Genomic DNA, 24475 nt, shown 5'->3' with positions numbered 1-24475 from the left:
TGTTTGTGTCCGGGTTTGCTTTGATTGCCCCATTTTTTCCTTACTCATTTTGAGAATCATAAAATGAGTTTTCTTTATTCTAGGCTTTCACAAACAGGTTCTTTGATCATCTTCTAAAAATGCCACTTTGGCCAGGTATGGTGGCATGTGTAGGAGGATTATTGAGTTTGAAGCCAGCCTGAGCTACAGCAAGATATGGTCTAGAAAGGAAGAAAGAAAGAAAGGAAGGAAGGAAGAAAGGAAGAAAGGAAGAAAAAGTCATTTAGTAAATGATTAGGAAAAACCATGAGGTTTGAAGGAGTGGACCGTCCTATAGACTGGGTTTAAATGAAATATATGTAAACATTAGTTGTATGTGTATTTCTTTTGGAGGAAGACATGGCCTTCCCTCTCTTTATGAAGCTGTCATCGTTTCTTTGCTGTGTTCCAGGTTTTTGGCTGTCTGTTTTATGTATACTACATCTTTGAGCGACTCTGTGCCCCATTGTTCCGGAATATCAAACAGGAGCCCTTCAGCGCTCGTGTTCTGGTCCTGTGTGTATTTAACTCCATCTTGCCAGGTAACTTTGATGCTCACTCACTTGTCCATCTGTATGTGTGGTCAGAAAGAAAGCAGGAAGCTGCCCTGTGTGGGCTCCTTTGGCTTTTTCCTATGAACTTAGCTGTACATGTATCCACCTACCACTTCTTCATCTGCTCCAGAGGTGAAATGTCCTTCTAGTTTCACTTCACACTTAAGTTTGTTTCCTCCAGCAGTGGAACGCCCACACATTTGTGTAACTTCATTTTCCTATTCGATTCTCTATAATCTCTGATCTCACCAGGCCATCAAATATCCATCGTTAAAGTCACCCACCAGTAACCTGATGCTAAACCAGAAAGATGGTTTAGCTGTTTCCAGAGTGACCTGTAGGAGACATGGGGTGCTTTGGTCACATTTTGAAGTCTCAATTTGCCACTATTTCTTATCTTTCTGCTTTTCATCATGCCTTGTCTCCTAGTTTTTCAGTCCAAGTACTTTAATTTATTCTGTCCAGTAACACAGAGTTCGTACTGTGTGCCAATGCTGAGGGCTCAGCTGTAGATGATGTACACAATGTGTACTTTTGGGGAGCTTGCACTTCAGAACTTCTTTGACTTAGCTTTCAGAGCTTCTTTGACTTAACCTTCTTGTCTCTACTTATTACTGTTGTCACCATCTCCCTTTCCTGTCTTTTAGATATTCCTGTAACATGATAGACACACACACACACACACACACACACACACACACACACACACACACACACCTTAACTCAATTGACTGCAAACACCTTGAGATTAATGCTCATATATTAAGATTATTTATTTTTATTTTCTGTGTATTATTTGCCTGGATGTATGTGCATCATGTGCTTGTAGTGGCCTTGGAGGTCAGAAGAGGGTGTCAGATCCCCTGGGACTGGAATCACAGTCAACAATGAGCTACCATGTGGGTGCTGAGACCTGGTAGAGCGGTCCATGTTCTTAATCACTTTTAGTTTACCCTGTATTGCCCAGCAAACACTGTATGAATCTTTGGAGCAAGTGAATAAAATAGATGGGAATGCAGTGAGTATTTTACAGTATAGTGTGAAAGTATTGTGTAAATAGAATGGCCTTGTGGACTTTTAGCATTGAGCATTGGAAAATATGCTGGAGAAGTAAAAAAAAAAAAAAGAGCTAGCTATCTGGAGAAAAGTGGTGGGAAGGTTTTTGGACAGAAGGACAGATAGCAAGCCCTGGAGTGTCCTCTTGGAATGGCAGAAGTCCCATTGTAGATGGTGTTTGTAGTGCCCAGGGAGAGTTAAAGGTTCGTGGGCACCAAGTTTAGCAGCATGTCCAGGCCCAGGCATTTCTTTAAAACAGTCTAGAGTCATCTATTTTCTGTTAAAATTACATAGAAATACATTATTATATTTTAAAGGATTAAAAAAAAAAAAAAAAAAAAAAAAAAAAACCTCAGACCCTAGCTCCAAGGTGTACTGTATGACCTCTGGAATGGGTGAGTTGGGTACTGTACCCTCAGGCTTTGCAGCAGCATGCCGCTAAACATAGGCTGGGGTGTTGTTGATGATGCTGGCTATGTGAGCTGCTTGGAAAGACTTCAAACTGTCACTCCTGTTTTCAGGTGTTCTGATGCTGTTCCTTTCCTTCTTTGCCTTTTTGCACTGTTGGCTCAATGCCTTTGCTGAGATGTTACGCTTTGGTGACAGGATGTTTTACAAGGTATTGTATACTTGCTCTCAACTTTTCACATTATGTTTTCTATATGTATATATGTTTGAAGGGCTTCTCTGTGTATCCCTGACTGTCCTGGAACTTCTTCTATAGGCCAGGCTGGCTTTGAACTCACAGAGATTTGCCTGCCTCTGCCTCCCAAGTATTGGGATTAAAGGCATGTGCCACCATGCCAGGCATTTCTAATCAATTAAAGAAAGAAGTGATTGGGGTGGGGTTTGAGGTGGGGCACGCAGGCGCCATGAATGCATGTGTGTTCAAGGGGTGGTAGTCAGGCTTGGCAGCAAGCACTGTGACCTCCTTGGCTATCCTGCCTGCCTTTACACCCCATTTTATTTCCACATTGCTAACTATTGAGCTTTGTTGGTTAGTATTGTCGTCACCTTTTTGACACAAATACCATGAGATAATTTTCTTCTCTCCCAGTTTTACCAGTGTTTAATCTGAAATTCTGATACATGTATTGCTAGCATAACCCTCTGATGCCTCTTCCCTTTAGAGTTTTAGATAGTAAATGAGTGTTGTTACATATTCATAAACTCAGCATTTAGGAGGCTGAGGCAGGAGGATAAACATGAGTTCCAGCTCAGCCTGGACATCAGTAGAGTAAAACCTTGTTTTGACCTTCCTTCTTCCACCCTCCACAAAGAGCATATGGCCTCTATTGGATCCTGTGAGGTACTGGTGACTGTGGTGGGAAGTGTTTATCAGAGGGTATCATGCCAACTCCTCACTGTGCATTTCAAATTGGCCACTGGATTTTATAAAGAGGCCTTAGCGTATTAGTCCTTTTTAGACTGGTGAGTGGTTCTCAAGGGAAATGGCTTCCTTCATTTCCAAAGTGTTATTTCTGCTTCAAATGGCATTCTTTGACTTGCAAAGCTAGCCTTGTCAAGTTTTATTGTTTTGACTTCATCTCCCACTCCTTTTTCAAAGACAGTAGTAAATATGGATGGCAGATTTTGGATGTCTGATTCTATTAGTCTTACCTTCAAATTGGGAGCAAAAAGTACAAAAGAGACATGGGACCCATGATTTCACTCCCTTCATAATTAAATGCTGTTGCCAGGTCCCAGTCAGTCTGTTCCCATGTGTGCTCATTTCTTTTGTGTTTAACAAGGTGTTGAGGAAGTTTACTGATAGCTGTGGAGGCAAACATTAGATGTAAATGGTTGTGTGTTCTATATCTTCCATAATAACTTTGATAATGAGACAAGATGCACTCTGAGCCTTAATATATAGTGCTAACATGCATTAGTATTGACTACCAACTGCTCAAATGCCTTTTGAGATTCCTAGCATCGGTGTGTGAACTAACAATTTTATCATAATGTCCTTCAGGCTTTCTGTCAGGCATGTGTGCTCTTTGGAAATGGCCAGGGGTTTTAACAGTGTGTGTGATTTTTATACCTTTCCTTTTTTCGCAGGACTGGTGGAACTCTACATCATACTCCAACTACTACAGGACCTGGAATGTGGTGGTTCATGATTGGCTCTACTACTATGCTTACAAGGACCTCCTCTGGGTAAACAGCAAGACCTAGTTGATGTTATGTAAGAAATGGGGATTCTGAGGGGCCTGGAGAGATGGCTTAGTAATTAGGAGTGCTTGCTGCCCTTGCAATGAACCTGAGTTCAGTTCTCAGAACCCACATTGGGCAGCTTACAACCACATGTAACTACAGGGTATTGGATACCGTCCTCAGACCTAAGCATGTATCTGCATGCATGCGGTCCATGTATATACACATAAAAATACCATAAGTTAATCTTTATGAAGTCTAGCATGGTGACACACACCTTACAGCACTTGGAAGGCAGAGGCAGGTGGATTTCAGAGTTCAAGGCCAAGCTGGTCTATATCCTAAGTTTTAGGACAGCCAACTGGAGCTACACAGTAAGACCCTGTCTCAAACAAAAGCCGAAAAGCTAGCCAAGCAAACATGAAAGAAACGTTTTGTTTTTTAATAGTGTTTCACAGTTGGAAAAAGTTGTGTTTAATTGCCTATGAAGAAGGTATAATAGTTTTTTGCCCATTTTCTTATAAATTCACATCTAAGAACCTGTATGCTGTGAGTGGTCTTGAGCATGGGAACCATTATGTACATTACTAGGACAATATCATGCCTTTCTCTGGACTTCACTACTAGGTTACAAAGTTACAATTCTTAGAGGTTTGTGTAGGAGCTGAAGTGATCCATCTACCAAGGACCTTTAGGAATCTCATGGCCCACCCCACCCCCTTTCTCCCTTTGTAGACCAGGTAGGCCTGGAATTTGCATATATCCTCCAGCCTCTGACCACCACATCCACTTTCATTTGGATGTGTTTCTTTGTTAAGAGTAGAGAGCTACTGTAGATTTGCATCTCTCCAACCAGAGAGTAGGTTGTGTGAACCGTGCTTTGGAGCATGTTTTTAGAGTAACTAAGCACAGCCTTCTGGTTAACACTGGTATCTCTGAAGTCATTTGCCTCAGGCATTGTGAGGAAACAGGCATGCGTCAGACTGAGTTTTCTCTCCCTTACGTTGAAGTTCCATGTTGGGCTGAGGAAAGTCTCTTGTTTTTTAATCTTAGTTCTGGAAAGGGTACCTGCTCTGAGTTTTATACAGAGTCCCTCTGATGATTGAAATCTGAGCCTGGTGTGGTCGTGTGAGCACTTGGAAGGTGGAGGCTAAAAGATCAGGAGTTTAAGCCTGGTCTGCTGTACATGAAACTTGGCTCAGTAATGTTTCTAGAACTTTTCACACTAGCACCACAACCTGGAAACCAAGCCTCCAGCAAGCACATACCCTTTAGACAGGGCACTTTATGCAAACTAGAGCACTGAGCATGTTTATAAATATTTTAATAGATTTGGGTTAACCTAAGGAATAGGCTTGGAAAGTCAAAAATAATTAGGCAGGTGCCCTTAGTGCATGGCAATCATATCTTTGTTCATGTTCACTATTTATTTATTTTTTTTAAGTTACTAACTCTTTGATATTTTCTTTGTACCTTAGTTTTTCTCGAAGAGGTTCAAATCTGCCGCCATGTTGGCTGTCTTCGCCTTGTCAGCTGTGGTGCATGAATACGCCCTCGCTGTCTGCTTGAGCTATTTCTACCCAGTGCTCTTTGTACTCTTCATGTTCTTTGGAAGTGAGTGACTTGGCCTGCTGTGGTACTGGCCATTTCACTAAAGGAGAAATCGAAACGGGAAGGAAACTATGAGGTCACTTTAGAAAAGCTAGATGCCAATACCATTTCAAGGCAGCTGGTTTCGCAGGTGGTCAGAGTTCTGACTTTGAATAGTTATGTGCAGTTGTGCCTATGGGTGTTTACACACTGAAGGGAGCATGTGAACTAGGTAGCCTCTTGGGGACCAATCATAAACACTGTCACTATGCAACTCCTGAAAACAGGTCCATATTTGAGTGTATGGAGAGGAAGCCATAAGAATAACTCCATGAAATGTATTTTCACTTGTTCTGAATACTGTTGGTTTCTTACTAATTAGGACTGATAATTTCAATAGTTAAGCATCGTTTACTTGTAGTTTAACTGAGTAGGATTAAAGATGCTTATGAATGGCTGATGCTCACCGCTGGGACTCAGCCATGGCCTGTCTGAGCCCTCATCCCCGGTAGACTGTGTTTTGATAACTGTATTTTTGTTCTCTTTCTCACTTTAGTGGCTTTTAATTTCATTGTCAATGACAGCCGGAAAAGGCCAATCTGGAACATTATGGTATGGGCTTCTCTTTTCCTGGGCCATGGAGTCATTCTGTGCTTTTATTCTCAAGAATGGTATGCTCGCCAGCACTGTCCTCTGAAAGATGTGAGTTGCCAGCCCAGCTTGGGTGTTGCCCGTGATGTTAAGGAGGGTAGAATAATAGCAGGTAGTTTGAAGCTGAATTGAAAGGGGGGAGATAGGACATGAACATGAGTTTACTTTCCAGTCTGACTGCTCTCCTGAGCTGCTCGTTCCTTGCCTTTCTTCATTATCTCCCTGGTTCTTCCTTTGCTTTTGTCTTTACCTCTATGTGGCTTTGTATTTCCAGGGTTTTCCCAATGGCATACACATCCCTTCCTCTGGAACTTGGATATTTTTCACCTCTGTCCCCCCCAAAAGTAATAAGCTTTTCTAAAAAATGTCAGATGACACTGATGTCTGGGGTTGCATTTCCCTTGATTTTACCACTCTTTGTTTTTCCCCTTGTGGTTTTATTCAGGTTTTGTTTGTTCTTAGTTTTTTTGGTTTTGTTTTTGTTTTTTAACCTGTAGGTGAATAACTCCAATTTGTATGAGGCTGAGATCCCCTCTTGATATATCTTTCCTGGGTATTTCTCCCAAGAACCATAACTGAGCGTAGATACCCACAGCTGAGCTAAGAGTCTCCGCATGGACCTCTGCATATGCTATCTTCTGTCACACAGCCTCAGTTCTTATTTCCTGTTGAGGCCTTTTGTGCATCTGATGCTCTGGATTCTGTCCCTGGTCATGCTGTTCTTTATACTCAGGTCCCACGAGTCAGATTTTATTCCCCTACTGAGACCCAGTTTGTGTGCTGCACTGGCCATGGACGTTTCTTGAATTCTTGCTCCATCTTCCCTGTTTTGGAACTTCCAAAGTACTTCATATTGAAGTGGAACATGAACTTAAAACCTTGTGTTATAGCTGTATGCACATGCTTTATTATCCTAGTCCTACCGCTATTTCGATTCTAGACTGAAACTGAATTTTGCTAAGAGACAGAGTGCCTATTTACCACTTGATCCATGGTCCCTGGAGCTGAATGGTGTTTACTGAACTTAGGGAACTTTACTTGTAAAGGTTCTCAGTTGAATTAATCGGTGCTATTGGTGGGAAGCATCTCAGCATCTTTGAGTGAGGGAGTTTCTCAAATCTTAGAGGTGGCTGAAATGCTGGGGGTGGTTTAAAGAAGTACAATATATAACATTCAGCAGCTACCTACCCCGTATACCTAATCCACATGTACTGTGAACACAAATAAACTGTTGTTCTGCTCTTTATCCCATCATAGCCTACCTTTCTGGATTATGTCCGGCCTCGTTCCTGGACTTGTCGGTACGTGTTTTAGAAACCTGGGCTCCGCCTCCTTCCTTCTTGCCACTGAGGAATGGATATTCTTCCTGATTCCGGCCAGCCATCTTCAGCAGTTCCTGAATATCTCTATGCCATGTTGTTTGGATCACTCCAGCCTTTCCACATGGCTCACCTGAAGCTGGACTCGCTTCTCAAAGTTACTATTTTTGGTTTGTTTCCTTTGTGGGAGAAAGGAGACCAATAGCTGAGGTAATAGCTGATTTTTTGGGGGGTTATCTCAGCTCAAGCCTTGGTAGTTTTATCTGTTTATTTCCTTAATTCTGTCCAAGCAGAGACTAAGCATATCTTGGCCATAAATTAGCCAAAACACTTATGAAGAAATCATTTCAGTACCTATGTCTTAGAAGGTTTTCGTGCACAATGTTAGGAAGTGAGCTAGCTAGCTGTGCAATTGGGGAGAAATTTTTGTTATTCCTAGTAGAAAAAGAGAAAAATACCTATTTCCCAAAGATAATCTTGTTATGCTTTCTGCTCCTATCTTTTGTTGCTATTCTGTTTTGCTTTCTGTGCTGGGAATGGAATCCAGGGCCTTGCCCAGTGCCAGCATATTGAGCCATACCCCAGCCCCATGTTGTATTTTTCTGGAAGTTCTGGACTATTTTCTTTCTTTCTTCCTTTCTTTCTTCCTTCCTTTCTTTCTTTCTTTAATTTTCTGTATGTTGTGATTTTTTTTTTTTTTGAAATAATTAGCTTTCTTTCACCTTGAACTCGATACTAGTACAAATTCAAGGGTCAGAAGTATGAAGGGAAAAGTACATTCCCATTTGAAACTTCAAAAGTCATTTTAAAACATATTTACTGAGCTGGTCATATGTTTTAATTATGCTAGCAGAAATTCTATAAGAAGATTTTATTGTACCTGGTTTGAGTTTTTAGATGCAGGGTCTTGCTATGTAGCCCAGGCTGGACTTGAACTTGCTATGTAGCCTGGCTAGCCTTGAACCCCTGACTGACTTCCTGCCCCTGCCTCCCAAGTGCTAGGATCACAGAAGATACCACCATGCCTGGCCAATATTTTCTTTTCTCCTAGCTTTTAAGTTAATTAGAAGTATTCTTTGATACAGTTGCTTTATTGTCTAGCAAGTAGTGACTTTCCTTGTTATAGACTAGAGTCCATAATGGAAGGAAGTATTAATTTCTCTATTACTACTAAGCGGCTACTAAGGATCCAGAAGCTGGCTTCTGAAGCATCCGCTCCATCACTATACTTTAACAGTATATTTTTAGATGAAATAAATTGCTGTGTGATTATTTGTAAGGACATGTACTCATTCTGTGACATTTCCAAGTTCTGGGGTACCCATCCCTCACACGGTGTGGTGGGAGGACCCACTGTGCTTGTGTGCATGGGTAAGACTGTGTGTGAGGATTGCTCATGGAGGGGGCATCAGCCTCCTGCCCAAAGAAATGAGCCTCACAAGCTGCTAGCACATGGTAGGTACTGTTCCATGGCACAGCCATTTGAGAGACTTCGCTGATATCCTGACAACTACTTGTACAGTTTTGGGAAGTCTTCTCAGTTTTAAAAACTCATTTTGAGTCTCACAAGAAGATAATGTGAAGTTCCTTAATAATCGCTCTTAATTTGGACCACGTCTCCAGCTTCATCACCTGCTTTATTTATTCTCGGTATGTCTAGATGTACTGAGGCTGCCTCTGAATGTTAGCTCCACCTTCAGCAGACAAGTGTTTTGTTTTCTGTTCCCAAACAATAGTGTTCTGTATTGTCACAGAACCTCAACAACCTGCTGTGAATAGAACCTATTAAGGTCTGGCATGTGTCTTAAAGATGGAAGAGAGCCAGTTACTTTTTTTGTTTTGTTTTGTTTTTGTTTCTTTTTGAGACAAGATTTCTCTGTGTAGCCTTGGCTGCCCTGGAACTTGCTCTGTAGACCAGGCTGGCCTCGAACTCACAGAGATCCACTTCTTTCTGCCTCCCGAGTACTGGGATTAAAGGCGTGTGCCACCATTGCCCAGCTAAGTTAAGTCATTTTTATGTGTAATTGCATTTTGAACATAATGAGGGAGCAGAATTGTCTGAAACTTAGTCATAAGAGTGCTCTTAAGCAAGGGGATAGGACTTCAGGGTGCACCTTCCTGTGCACCTTTTCAGAAAAGGCTGTTACTCTGTAGCAGTTGTCAGTGTTGCATTTGTTGGACAAATCAAGGCTGCTCTTCCCCTCACCTACTCTTTCTTGAGAGGAAGTCTTTCTCTGCTGCTGGAGCTGGCATGGACCTTACACATCCTCCTGCCTCAGCCTCCTCAGGTGCCAGAGTCTACAACCCTGTGCTGCCACACCCAACAAGGCCTTTCATTAGGGATTGGTTTCCTCCCAAGATTTTAGGTGATAAACATGTGTGGGACTGCAAACTACTCAGAATTGTAAGAGTGTCTTAAACATCAAGCATACAGACCTCTTAAGGAGGCAGGTTCTTCTGTGAAAGGAGACGCCTTAGCAGGAGCCTTTTCCAAAAATTACTGTTTGAACCCTTTACAAACAAAATAAAACCAAAGCCTTTTGCTAACAGTGTGCTCCACAAAGGTTCGTGTATTGTTGTCTATTGTGCCAATGGGTGAAAATTATTTTTAGTTAAGAGTCACACTCTCTATAAGGTAAGGGATTTAATATTTCCTATAAGAATTGTGAATGAGAACTGTAATTTTAAGTGACCATACAAGAAAACCACTTTATGTATAGTTTTTTACTTTGCATTTAGATGTCTGTTTTCATCTTTATTGGATGGTTTTATTCCCTTTTTGTGGGGGAGGGGTTGAGGCAGGGTTTCTCTGTGTAGCTTTGTAGACCAGACTGCCCTCCAACTCAGAGAAATCTGACTGCCTCTGCCTCCCGAATGCAGGAATTAAAGATGTGCACCACCATACAATGAAATTTTATGGTTGGAGGTCCCCACAACATGAGAACTACATTAAAAGGTTGAAGCATTAGAAACCACTGAGCTAGTCATGTGACTGTAGTAACAAAACTCCCAATAGTAATGGGTCAAACTTTTATGGCATTGTTTTAAAATGAATTGTGTGCATTCCTCCTTTGAGGAATACCCATTCATGAGTTCTTTATCACCTTTCCTTAATAAATGTATGTTCACTCTGTTCAAAAAGAAATAAAATAAGAAAGAAAGAAAGAAAGAAAAAGAAAAAATGGGAAAGAGAAAAATTGTTTGGGAATGTGCTTGCCTACCATACCCAAGCCCTCGATGAGCTCACACAAGATGCAACAGGACTACATATACTGGATGGGGTAACACACACCTGAAACCTCAGCTCTAGAGAGGTAGGCAAATAGGATCAAAAAAGTTCCAGGTTATTCCTGGCTATACAACCATTTGAAGTTGGAGACCAGCCTGGGATACAAGTGATCCTGTCTCAAGTCCCATCACATAAAATGGACACAGCACATCTCAGTTTGCACAGTGATTCTCTCTGGTCCCAGAACATCCAGATTGAGAACCACAAGGGAGGTGACTGAAGCATGGGCTGTGTGTGGGTTCAGACAGCCAGGCATAGCACAGTAACCCGAGGCACAGCTGCCTGCCTGCCTTACAGAGCCAATTTCCTCATCTGTAAGGTGAGGTGATAACTACCTCATAGGATCACTGCAGAGTGCCGGCCGTGGCAGAAACAGTCTTACTACTTATTCTCTGTACAGTCAGCCTAAATCTGGATTGTTACCACCTTAAAATGGCAAGGTCCCAGAATTACTGCTGCTTTTATTACTGCCCCCTCCACACACATTGAGTCCACCTGCTCCTTGGTAGGCTCAGCTAAGACACAATTCCCCTGCCTTGCTTCCCGAGAGTGACAGCAGGAGCCACCTTACCTGTCTTACATCGTCATTTCAAACTAGATGTTTACTTTCCAAAGGGACTTCAGGCTTTAATGTTAGAGTGAGGTGGCAGGCTTCTGGAGGGCATTGCTGCTGTGACCTAGGTATTACCATCAAGTGTTTAGAACTCGTGTGCATTCATAGCCAAGTGCTAGAGTTACAGACCCAAAGGAACCTAGGGAGGACTTCTGATGGTGTAAAGAAGGCTTTATAGCCTTCCAAGACAGACTCAAGTTTCTTGTGCTGTGTTGGGACTGGGCAAGCGCTTCACACTGAGCTGGAGCCCCATCCGGCCTTAGAGTTAGTGCTATCTTACCTGAAGATAACTCACCACTTTAATACAGTTTATGTCTTTCTTACTAATCTTTTTCTCCCCCTTTTTAAAATTTAAATTAGAAACATGGTTATTTTACATGTTAATCCCCATTCCCTCACCCTCCCATCCTCCCCTGTCACCCCCACCAAACCCCCGCCAATTCTCTCTGTGCTCCCCAGGGAGGCTGAGGCCTTCCATGGGGAACCTTCAAAGTCTGTCATATCAGTTGGGGCCTTACTAATCTTATATAGTAATTTCCACATACTTTTGAAATACTATGTGTCACTACCCACATCGGCAAGGGAATTTCAGTCTCTAGGTGTTTATGACTGTGATATTGAAGGAACTAGGAGAAGCTTTTGAAGAGGGCAACGTGACAGATGTGTAAGGATTTGGTTGTTTATAACATCCATACAACCTCTATCGTGTAATGGTGTGTTAGACCCTTTGTTGACATAAAGCATTACATATAAGCCCAGCTAGTTGATGAAACAGAAATCGGGTCCCATTTCTGCTCTCAGTTCAATGGACAGCAGAGAAGTTAGCAGATAGAAACAAGCTGTAAGTTGGTAGGAGAGTTCTCGAATCTTCTAAGTCTTTTTTGGAATGTCTTCTTCTCCTCCTCCTCTTCCTCCTCCTCCTCTTCTTCTTTTCTTCTTCTTCCTTCTTCTTCCTTCTTCCTTCTTCTTCCTCCTCTTCCTCTTCCTCCTCCTATAAAATGCTTTTAAATAGCTAATTTAGATGAGAAAAAGAATGGATTATTTTTAGAACTGCCTCAAGTTCTGAGTTTAAGTGGAAAGATGCACATATTCCCGATTTATATGCCCATCCTCATCTTTACCACCACATTTACTGTTTGCTTCCTTCATCATGCCTCCACCCCTGGTGGAGCTCAGATCTTCAGGTGAGTTTATGGTGCACAGGGCCTGTGGTGGCATGCTTCTTACTGAAGGGCAGCTGTACTGGCTTTGAATATTGTTGAAATAGGCATCCCCTACACCTGGTCATTAGAGACGTAGTCCGTGGGTCAATGTGCTGATTTTTGGGTGTGAAGAGAGCTGAAGCCCTGGTCTAGGCCCTGTCATTTGGACTGTGCAATGGCTCCTGTGTATCGGGTCTGCATGTCCTAGGTTACAGAAGCAAAACTTTTTAAAGGGTGTGTGTGTGTGTGTATGTGTGTGTGTGTTTGTGTGACGGAGAGAGATTAAAGATAGTTTCTGGTTTTATTTGCTTTTTCTTTCTGAATTTTGATTATCTCTTCTTGCAGATCTTTAATCACTGTCGAGATGAATTTGTTTAAAATGTATTGTTCACATTCCTCTGAAAATTTCTTAAATTTGTGTTCAAATCCAAATTGCAAAATACTGAATATGTGAAGAATGTGGTAAATAAATATATTTAGAAAAGCTCTTCAGTGTGTATAGTGTGTGCGTGTGTGGAGACTGATTTCTCTGCACTCAGGCGGGGCACCTTCATATGCACATATACACAGCCTCAAGGAAATACAAGTAAATCTATAAAATCAAACATCATAACACTATCACAGACTGTGATCCAGGAGGAGTTTGAAGTGATGTCCCCGGGGTCACAGGGTTTACTGTGTAGTGAAGTGCGGTCATGTGTACTCAGAACTAAGACTGTCATGAGTTCACAGGATGCAACTTGGCCGAGCGCTGGTACAAACACTTGGGATTCATCACATATTTCTCTTTTGAAGTAATTTTTGGTTGTTGCAGGTTCAGAAACTTTATACTGTTTTTTGTTTGTTTGTTTGTTTTGTTTTCCCCATCCCACATTGTTACCCAAGACTGTTTGGGACCACAAAGCATAATTTGAGAAGTTTGGTTTAGGACATTCTTAAACATGATAGCCATGACTATTTAGAGCATCCTCAGCACCACAGAGAAGGGTAAACTAGCAGGCATGCCATCACTTAGGCAGAAGAAGAATGGCTGCAGGTTCAAGGCTAGCATAGTCTACTATGAGTTGTAAATCAGCTGGGGTAACTTGATGACAACCTTAAAGGAGGTGAGGAGGTGTAAGTTAATATACCTTAGTTCTGTTGTCCAAGTAACTTCTATGCATTCATTATTATTTCATGGTCATAAGTATCAGGCAGCTTTATATGCCAACAGTAGCTGAGGGAGAAGACATGATAACTGAGCAGAACTTTCTTACCAGGGTAATGAAGAGAATTATGTTACAGGTTCCAAATAACTAGGGCCCTATTTACATTTGCAGTAGCATTGACTCTAGCTTTTCTCTACTGGGGCCATTTTGGGGAGGTGAGGTAGGACTGGGGGTTGAGACAGTTTCTGCAGCCCAGGCCTCTACCTTCCAAGTGCTGATTACTGAGCTACCAAATTGGACCTGCCAGCACTTGACTCTTGCAGTCTACACATCTGAACTAAAAGTCTATCCCCCACAGACTGCCCATCTTGTACTCCATTGTAGCAGCACAAGTGTACTGACATTTTTCTCTCAGTGCGTCATGGTCAGTAGCTGGCATTACAGTCTTCTTCCCATGGAAGCACCCACAGGAGCAACAAGCACAAAGTAACTCTGCTCACCCTCTGTGGCTACCTGTTCCCACCTATTTCTGCAGCACAATGGAGTGGGATGGGAGAAGTCGCTTCAGAAATTAAATGTTCAGAGGCAAGAAACAGCATGGGGGGGGCAATTTATGGAAGTTTAGTGTCCATTTGGCCTCAACCAAGTATGTGCATCTGATTTACAAAGTTGAGCTAACAGTTTGTAAATTTAACAAGAGAAAGCTCTCGTGGGATTCCATATTCAAGGCTGGCATGGCTGCTCACTTTGTTCTTGGTAGGAGCCTGATTTACTGTACAGTGAGAAAGGTATTTCTCATAGTTTTTGTCACATGCTAAGTACTGTGCTTCGAACTGAAGATAAGCTGTTTCTCCCCGTAGGCACATCAGGGGCGAATTGAGTAACACTCTAGAACTACAGCACAAGGCTTTCGCTTTGTTCCCGAGCGTTGTAAAGCACATGCAAACACATGCATATTCATACACCAACTAGACAACACGAGGCATTTCGATTTTAGAGCCTGTGGTATTTGGCTAAACTGTAATTAAATTTCCTAGGTACTAAAAAAATTTCTCTTCTGGAAAATTCGAAATTAATGCAGGTGTGGTAGTGCATGCCTGTGAACCTAGCATTCCAGGTGGAGGCAGGAGGATTTCAAAGGTTGAAGTCAACCTGAGCTATGCAGCCAACTCCTTTCTTTCAAAAAAAAAAAAAAAAAGTGCTAATTAAAATCCTTATGTTTTAGTAAAGCCACATTAAATATACTAGCTACTTCCCACTCACTGGACTCCTTCAAGGAGATTTGCAGGCTCACATCTGAGCATCCAAAGATGAACATGAAATTCCCTGTGCACGTGCTGTAAAAATGAACTTGTATGGCCTGGCGTGGTGGCACACGCCTTTAATTCTAACAATTGGGAGGCAGAGGCAGGAGGGTCTCTGTGAATTTGAAGCTACCTGGGATATTTAGAAAATAGGAAAAACAATAAAGACGACTCAATGACAAACAACTACTACACCCTCTCCTAAGGGCGGGGCCGCGGGGAAGTCTCTAAGGGAGATGGGTGGCCAATTGGTCCTGCGCTTGCGCAGTCCGCAGCCGGAAGCACGTCCGCTAGAGGCTGTCTCCGAGACAACAGCCCGATTAAATATTTGCCTTTCTTATTGCTACTACGCACGACTAAAAGCACACAGAAACAGCTATGTGGAGACTGTTCCATCTGGTTCTCTCTCTCTTTTTCTTGACGGCGCCGCCCGAGGCAGCCCAGTCCACAGGTTGCTAGGACACGGGGTCCTGCGTTGCTATAACGACGCAGGGCGTTCCAGGAAAGGGTTTACCGACCGAGGCCTGGCGGGAAACACAATCTGTGGGTACAGCTGCTGTGTCAGTGTCTGCGTCCTCTGCAGAAGGGACCGCGGGAGCCCTGCCCGACTCGAGCCCGTGTAAGCTGGGCCGCGCTGACCCGCCCCGCCCGCCGTTTGTAGGGCGGACTCGACTTTCCGGGGTTAGGCCCTGACTCTGACCCACCATACCCCTCCGACGTGCCAGGTTATCTGAGAGAACACTACCCAGAGAAGAGAAACCATGCTAGATGAATTCTGAATTCCAATCTGAACATAAACCCTCAAGAGGTCTCCTTGTTCATTTGCTTTGTTTTGCCTACAGAAGCACGGGACGGCCTGAAAGTCCCAGCACGATTTTGATTTGTTTCTGAGTTAATTTTGTAGAGGAATAGTTCTGAGATAGGAAGCACTGTTTATTATGTCTCTCCGTAAAGCGTCAGGAACTTCGCTGAACTCTCCATCAGCATCTGAGGCCAAACAATCAAAACTCTCTGTCTTCAAGGAGGAGACAAAAGGTAAACACCATCATGGCCATTGACAGACTTCACACTCCCTTCTCCCTTCGCCTAGGACAACCTGGCTTTTACCCACTCAGAATCCTGTTCCATCTTCGTTTAAATACTAACAGCTGTATGAACTGTTTAACTACTAACTGTTAAATACTAACACCTGTTTGGCTCCTTGCTCTCTTACTTTAAGGGAACTTTAAAAATGTAGTAGTGTGGATAAGATAAACACAGCTTAGTACTGATTGCCTATTGGTATACGATTCAAGATTTTTCTGAGAATCCTTAAAATTTCCATCCTTGGAGCTCGGCTTTGTGGCTCACACCTTTAATCCCAGCACTCTGGAGGCAGAGGCAGGCAGATTTCTGTGAGTTTGAGGCCAGTCTGGTCCACAGAATGAGTTCCATGACAGTTAGTTACATAGTGAGACCTTGTTAAAAAGAAAAAAGAAAAAACAGGTTAATGACAAATGTAGGCTTGTAGAATAAGAATCAAGCACAGTCACCCTTTCATCCTTTCTCTTAGACTGAGACCTTCTCTAGTCTTACTCTCCCATCAAACCTCTCATTATTTAGGAGGCATGGATGATTCTACTCAGGGACTTACACACACTAAGTAAGGACTCTACCCTGAGCTAGCTCCCTGTTCACTTTTTATATTGAAACAGGGGAGTCTCAATTGTCCAGGTTGGCTGTGCACACAATCACTCTGCAGCCCAGTCGTTTTATTTGTATCTCCATGTTTCCAGGCTCTCCCTCCTCCACCCAGCTGTGGACTGGATGGTCTTCTGTGCTTTAAGTATTATTTGTTGTCTGTCCACTAGAAGCACTCCTCCTGTTAGAAACACATATGTGACTGGTAAGGCAGTTGGGGGAACTTTAGCTCCTCAGAGCACTCCACTGAGTTTTTCTTTCCTGTCACGTTCGTAGGACTTCCTGAGCTAAAGGAAAAAAAAGCCATGGTGGACCATCTCAAACCTCTTCCTGCTTCTCTTCCAAATGAATTCATCCCCCAGGAAGTTCTTCTGTCTCTGAACTATGCAGCCAATGCTGGTCCATGTCCTGAAAACTTACTGCCTACTAAGAAACTTAGAGCCCCAAAGGTGCGTATACACAAACCTAGAAAGGTTCACTTCAATAAGTGGTGAGCATAGGTTTTATATGTCAGATGCTCTTTAAAAATTCAGAGTTAAATTTAAAATTTCTTATTATTAGTTCATGTGTGAGTTTGGGCAAAGGGTCAAAGGATAGCTTCCAGGGGTTGGTTCCCTGTTTCCACCGTGGGTTCTGGGGAGAAATACAGGTCGTCAGATTGTAAGCTCTTTCAGCTGCTGAGGCATCTTGCCAACTAGAGAATTCAGCTCTTGCTGAGCATGGTGGCTGGCACTGATAATTCCAGCACTTCAGAGGCTGAAGCAGGAAGATTATCATGAGTCCCAGGCCAGATTGGACCACACAATGAGAGACTGCCTCAAAAAACAAAACCAAAAGAACAAATCCAGAAGCAACCAAAGCAAAAACAGAACAACCCATCCCCAAACAAAAACAAAAACAACTCCTCAGATCTTTTAAGCAAGTGTTTTCATTGTTTAAGCGTTTCTATAACCTGATTTTATGTAAATTCACCAAACATACTGCTGCTGTCTTAATATTCTGCTTCTCTATAAAGCATCCAAATGCCCTCGGTGTAAATATTCAAATTGGTATTTTTTCTTTGACTAGAGTGCCCTCTGCTGGACATTTATGTCTAGCTTTTTTTTTTTTTTTTTTTTCCTTTTTTCTTTTTCCACAGGGTGCCCTTCCTCGCCTTGTAGACCACGTCTGGCAGCACCCTGTTCGAAGGAATAAATTCAAATATCTGATTGATCATCCTGTCTCCCTAACAGGAGCTGGAAGGTAAAGAAGGAAGAGAATGGGATATATGCATGTAGATAGCATTATTGTCTCCTTTTGGGTGATAGTCATGGGAGGGGGTGAAATGGCAGCATTGTAGAATTATGAATTGTGAAATTTACAGTATCATTGGTAAATAATAATTCTGAAAGGATAGGTGTGTGGTTATTGTCAGTATGGTAGCTTTGATTCTGGCTGTACATTTTGATTTGCTGAATATTTGTTTGTTTATTTATTGTGTGTGAGTGTGTGTATATGACATGTCCCTTGTGTGAGGTCAGAGGACAACTTGTAGGAACCCATTCTCTCCTTCCACGGTATGGGCCCTGCAGATTGAACTCGGGCTATCAAGTTTGGTGGCAAGCCCCTCTATCCACTGAGCCTTTTTCCAGGCCTGGTTTGTTCATTTTCTCTTTTTTGCATGCATCTGTGTACTTCTTCCTTGAGTCTCCTGGGTTTTTGCACTATACTAAAAGGAACAAGCTCCAACAAACAGAAAGCAGTTAATGAATTTTATATCTGTTGGTACCCATGGTTTTTTTACATGATGTGGAAAGTCTTGGTGAATGGGTTAATTTCCTGGGTCTTTTCAAAGGGAACCCTTAACCTTTTACATTGTTTCAGATTAAATCATCAAATGGTGTGTATTGTTTTGTATCAGTCCCAAAAATACTGTCACATTTTTTTTCCTCGAAGATTGTGGCTTATTCATTTGAAAGTATTTTCCATTTATAAAATCTTCCTGCATATCTTGCTTACATGCCAGAAATTTATCCACACTTAAGTGTAGGGTATTTAATCTTATTGAAGTTACTTTCCTCAGTGGTGAAAAGGGATAAAGAGAGTTGCTTCAATTGTATGTGCCTGTAGGGGTATGGGAAAGCAGACATGAGAGGGCGGAGCATCTTATTGCTGTGCTCTTCCTCAGTGTTACAAAGAGCAGCAGAGACTTGGCTGGATGCCTTTAGAGTCTTAAAGAATCTGTACTTTGTGCATTCAGATTGCAGCTATAATTATTACTGTTGTAATCAGCAGTTACAAGATGGTTGAACTATGTTGAAAAGTTAACTACTTATATCTGAATGTGGCTTTAATGTCAAATGATTTCTGAATGGAAGTTCTTAAAACTGTGGCCATCAAGTAGCAGCACCTCTATCCTCACTGTAGTCCTAGAACTCAAGAATACAGATATCAGCCCTCCTATCTTCACTGTAACCCCAGAAACTGTGAATACATATCTCACCACCCCCATCTTCACTGTAAGCCCAGAACCCAGTGATACAGATCTCAGCACCCCTATGCTCACTATAACCCCAAAACCCAGGGATATAGATCTTAGTACCCCTGCCCTCACTGTAACCCCAGATTCCATGAATAGACCTCACCTGCAGGAGACTTTGCAGAGGTGATGAAGGGTAAAGACAGAGAAATTGTGCCCGATTGTTTGTGAGCCCCAGATAAACACTGTCCTCTCAAAGTAGAGAAGGAAGGTGATTGAATAGGTCAGGAGAAGAGACCATAAAAGGATAGCAAAATGGAAGGACACAAGTCGAGAAATGGAAGGATGACTCAGCCTATATTCATCAAGGAACAGTCTCAGTCCCATGGCCTCCAGGAAGGAATTCTGTCACCATTCAGATGAGAATTGTCTTAGTTTTCCCTTGCTGTGATAAAACACTGGGACTGAAAGCAACTCAGAGAGGAAATGATTATTTCATTACAGCTCTCAGATCAGACTCCATCACTGAGGGAAGCCAGGGCAAGGACCTGGGGGCAGGAGCTGGTTGAATACTGATTACTGGTTTGTTCCCTATGGCTTGTTCAGTTTCCTTCCTTCTCCCTCCCTCCCTCCCTCCCTCCCTCCCCTCCCTCCCTCCCTCCCTCCCTCCCTTCCCTTCCTCCTCCCTCCCTTCCTCCCTTCTCTTCCTTCTTCCTTCCCTATTCCCTCCTTTCCACTCCCCCCCCCCCGCCCCGTGTTTCAAGACAGGTTTCTCTGTGTAGCCCTGGCTGTCCTGGAACTCGCTCAGTAGACCAGGCTGGCTTTGAACTCACAGAGATCCTCCTGTCTCTGCCTTCTTTCAATCATTATTCAAGAAAGTGCCCTACCAGCAATCTGATGGAGGCATTTCCTCAGTTGAGGTTTCTCTTCGCAGTAACTCTAGCTTGTGTCAAGTTAACAAAACCAAACAAAATCCAGCCAGCCCAAGCTTAGGCATGGCTCTCCAGGCATCCATACCACATCTTCATGACATCTTGATTTTAGTGCTGTGACACCTGGGTTGGACCTGCACACATAGAAAGTGATATACACAACTGGTAGGGACAAGGAGTAACTTTCCAGCAATGCCAAGTATGCAGAGCACAGCAATAAAATACAAATGACAAAGCATTTAGCACTAAGAATCTTTTCTGATGGCTTCATCAGTCAGTGTCCAATGCACACAATGAATCTCAGGATTCTAAGCAGGAAATGATTGAATGCAGAAAATGGACTAAATTATCGAGGCCAACAAGATGTCTCAGCAGGTAAAAGCACTTGCCTTGCAGCCTAGTAACCTGAGCCCATTCCCGTGGGTAAAAGGAGAAAACTGACTCCCCAAAATGGTCTTCCAACTGCCACGAGTGCTGTGGCATCTCTGCGCCTACACTTACACACCTACATCACACATTAACATCACAGACGCCCACATCACACATCCATGTTACACGCATGTCACATATTTACATCAGACCTCCCCATATCATGACACCCATAAATCATATACACAGTGACATCGCAGACTCACATTATATACCTATATCACACCCCCACTTCATACCTTCATATCACATCTACACATCACATATCCTCATCACACTCACATCACACATACCCACATCTCATACATCCATATTACACACCCACATCACACACACCCCTATCACAAACACATCACATATACCCATCACTCACCCACACCACACCCCCACATCACACACACCCATGTCACACATCCCTGTCACACACACCCATGTCATACAAACCCACTTTACACAAACCCACATCACATACACCCACATCCCCACCAATAAAAAAGAAATATAATGTATTGAGATATGGTCTTACTGTATAACTCTGGTTAACCTGTAAGTTGGTATGTACACGAGACTGGCCTTGAATTCACAGAGATCTGCCTGGTTCTGCCTCCCAAGTGCTGAGATTAAGGGTGTGCCCAACACACCTGAGTAAGAATATAGTAGAAATAGAATTGTGCATAATTGTATAGTTACATGAAAAGGTGGGAAGATATAAAACCTGCTGCTCATAAGAATGTAATGCCTACTACTCCTTGACATGATTGTGACCTCACATGAGTGTTTCACAGAGACAGCACACATACTTTCTGCTAGCAAAGGAAAACCTCTTATATTTCTCTCTCTCTGAGACAGGGTCTCACGTCTTCTGTAGCTTTGGCTGGCCTAGAACTATATAGCCCAGGCTGGCCTCAAGCACAGATCCACCTGTCTGTGGGCCAAGAGCTGGGACTAAAGGTGTGTGCTAGCAGATTCATTAGGATGTTTTTATACAGAGGTGTCATTAGACTTAATTCTAATTTGTCCCCTCTCTACAGTGCCCTGCTCTGTGTTTTTTGTCAAATTTTTTTAAAAAAAAAAATGTATGCAGTTTCAGTTATGACCCCTGCACATGACATATTTTCAATGCAAATGACCCAGGTCACTACTGTGACTTTATTTACTTTTTTGTTATTATTTTTACTATTACACTTGCTTCTTCATTGTATGTGTGTGCTCATACCACATTATGCATGTGGGGAGCAGAGAACAACTTTCCTGAGTCAGTTTTCTCCTTGTGCTGTGAATTCTGGTGATCAAACTCAGCTTGTTTAGTAATTAATTGCTCTTACCACTGAGCCATCTTGCTTGCCCTAGATGATCTTTAAAAAATATTTTGATTATATTTTATTAACATTGTGGTGTGTGTGTGTGTGTGTGTGTGTGAGAGAGAGAGAGAGAGAGAGAGAGAGAGAGAGAGAGAGAGAGAGAGAGAGAGAGGAGAGCAAGCAAGCTCACTTTTGGTTAAAGGACAATTTTGTGCAGCTGATTCTCTTCTACCTTTATTGGGTCCCACTGATCAAATTCATGTCTTCAGGCTTTGTGTGGCAAGAGTCTTTACCCACAGAACCATCTTGCTGGCCCCTCACAATCTTTTTTAGAGACCTTCTAACAGAGGAGCAAGGCAACTACTCCAAGGAAAATGAGAGTGCTAGCACTTTGATGAAAAGGGAATGGATATATGGTCAGCATTTTCTGTAACAGCAGTACAGAGGGGAGAGAATAGACAGTGAGCACAAATCAGGCCAAAGTCTACTTTAAAGCCGATGGAGGGAAGGAGACATATGAAAATATTATACATCAAATAATGATGCCTTAGGGAGCTAAGTCTGAGAGCAGTATACTGGACATATCCTAGAGACCTGGGGATCCACATCAAACATAATGACAAATTGGACTAGACATTTACTGTTGGCAAGAACTAAGGGGACTGACTCTAAAGACACGAGGGCGACTGCAGAATTAATCGATGTTCGATTGGATATTGAGGGCAAAGGATGGGAAGGGACTGAGTACGGATGCAATTTTGACAACAGCCTCAGCAAGTAGAGGGTGAAACAGACTGCAGGTTTGATGGCTTCACCAGGGAAGAAAGCAGAGAGGAAGGTGCTAGGAGAGCAAGGGCACTCGGTAGAGCCTCTCTACAGGAGCAGGAGGGCTCAGAAAGTTCCAAGAAGCAGCATCTGGGGTAGACAGGAGAGCCAGGAGTGTCGGAAATGAGGGATCCAGGAGATTGTTTTTGTTTTCAGACACAGTAGTTACTGGAAAAGTATTCTAGGCAGTGGAAGAAAACCACTAAGAGATTAGCTTGGTCAAATCTGCACTACATTTCTGGGGCATGGTTTCAGAAAGAAGGGGAAATCTCTTCTTCAAGGTAATATCAGGGAGTTTGATATTTAACAGAAAGACATAGATGACAGTCCGATTCCAGCTAGATACGTCATGATGACATAATAGCAATGCATGGTCAAGGGAGGATTTTTAGAAGGGAAAACACTCGTTATGAATGTACTAGTTAGTCTTTGTCAGCTTGGCACAAACTAGAGTCACCTGGAAGACAGACTGTCAGTTGAGGAATTTCCTTCATCAAATTGGCCCGTGGGCATGTCTGTGGGGCATTATATTGATTGGTGACCCTCCCACTATAAGCAGAGCCATCCAGGGCAGGTGGTGCTGGGTTGTATAAGAAGGCAGGCTGAGGAACCTGAGGAGACCAAGCCAGTCAGTACAGTTCCTCTCTAGTCCCTGCCTCAGCTTCCCTGGATGATGGTCCAGAACCTGTAAACCAGACAAGCCTTTCCCTTCTCCAAGTTGATTTTGGTCAGTGTTTTATCATAGTGCCACAAAAGCAACCCAGGCCAGGGAGTGTCTTAGTGGGCAGTGAAAGTTTTCTACACAAGCTGTTGCTTATGGAATGAGATTCTGAGACTATGGACCAAGATGGGAGTTTTGTGTACACGTGGCAGGGATAACCGTGGAAAAAGAACTGATTCATCTCAGGCAAAGGGGAGGAAAGAGTGTGGATGAGAAGTTTGCCAAGGTGAAGAGGAGAATGTGGGCAGACTCCTGTCGAATGTCCCAGTCTTATGGGGTGGGAAATGCTGGTCTAGGCGTCAGTTTACCCCTGAGGCTTGAACTCTGGCAATGGAAGGGCCGCTAGTCAATAAACTGGTGCTAGATGCTAAACCCAAGACCACCACAGACCAGGCGAGTGAGCCCTGCCTCCTTAAACTGTGGACCCTGCAGGAGTGTCCTACCCAAGCCCTTCTGCCTGCCTTGGTTGCTTCCTCCTCTCTGCATGTGAGGTGATGGCCGCTGCCATTGTGATATTTAAGCTACTCTGCTAAGAGAATCCCGACCAAGTACTGTTCTACCTTCATTAGGCAACCTTTCTTGGAAACTTATGGGTTTCTGGGGGAATCTGGGTCAGACTCTGCTGTCTTACAGCTGTGATAGCTGAAGTGTTCTTATATGACAGTGATGCTAAAAGTGGCAGATGGTAGAAGTGATCCAATCCTCAGGAGTGACAATGCTACAGTTTCAGTTTCTCCAGATGGTCCAGGGCGCTGCTGCTGTCATTGAAATTGTGAGAACTATTTGGTTGGTAAGCTGCTATTATTATTCTAGAATAATGGACTCATCTTCTGAAACAGAGCTGTGTAAGGACCAAAGGACTCTTATTGGAAGGAAATCACACTTCTTTTCCCCCATATTTGAAGATAATCTTAAGTGATAAAAATCAGATAAGCGGGAGACAAAAGAGGTAATGAGAGCAGGTTTGCTGACCAAAATTCATATTTTAACCACTAGCAGACTACGTGTGGCTGTATATACTCATAGAAAAATCTACTTCTAAAACATATTTTTCTTAATTTTTAAGGGATATTTCTTTCCTGTATGATGTTAAATATGTGAAAGGAGAGGCCAAGGAGAAGAAACTTTGTACCCCAGGTACAAAGTCATCAGAGCCACAGCATAGTGCCATGGTGCCTCATAATGTAAGTATTGGAGGAAGGGTTTTCTCTTCCTCTTGGCCTTTTAAATT

At 42.8% G+C, this 24475-nt stretch overlaps 2 protein-coding genes across 2 annotated transcripts in view; both read left to right on the top strand.

Annotated features, from left to right (window-relative positions):
- The window catches only part of Soat1 (sterol O-acyltransferase 1), a 43204-nt gene extending 34583 nt beyond the window's left edge, over positions 1–8621 (top strand). The window contains exons 11-16 of the mRNA XM_051186029.1: positions 431–560; positions 2150–2247; positions 3687–3785; positions 5261–5396; positions 5929–6074; positions 7281–8621. Coding sequence (XP_051041986.1) covers positions 431–560; positions 2150–2247; positions 3687–3785; positions 5261–5396; positions 5929–6074; positions 7281–7337 — 666 coding nt within the window. The 3' untranslated portion in view covers positions 7338–8621. The remainder of the gene's footprint in view (positions 1–430; positions 561–2149; positions 2248–3686; positions 3786–5260; positions 5397–5928; positions 6075–7280) is intronic.
- A 7196-nt stretch (positions 8622–15817) lies between these two features.
- Positions 15818–24475, top strand: part of Axdnd1 (axonemal dynein light chain domain containing 1) — a 67767-nt gene continuing 59109 nt past the window's right edge. The window contains exons 1-4 of the mRNA XM_051185743.1: positions 15818–15933; positions 16855–17027; positions 17717–17820; positions 24311–24428. Coding sequence (XP_051041700.1) covers positions 15837–15933; positions 16855–17027; positions 17717–17820; positions 24311–24428 — 492 coding nt within the window. The 5' untranslated portion in view covers positions 15818–15836. The remainder of the gene's footprint in view (positions 15934–16854; positions 17028–17716; positions 17821–24310; positions 24429–24475) is intronic.

Source organism: Phodopus roborovskii, unplaced genomic scaffold (assembly GCF_943737965.1).
Source record: "Phodopus roborovskii unplaced genomic scaffold, PHOROB, whole genome shotgun sequence".
In the NCBI taxonomy this organism is placed as follows: domain Eukaryota; kingdom Metazoa; phylum Chordata; class Mammalia; order Rodentia; family Cricetidae; genus Phodopus; species Phodopus roborovskii.
The sequence above is the reverse complement of the archived record's forward strand: the minus strand, read 5'-3'. Positions and strand labels throughout refer to the sequence as shown.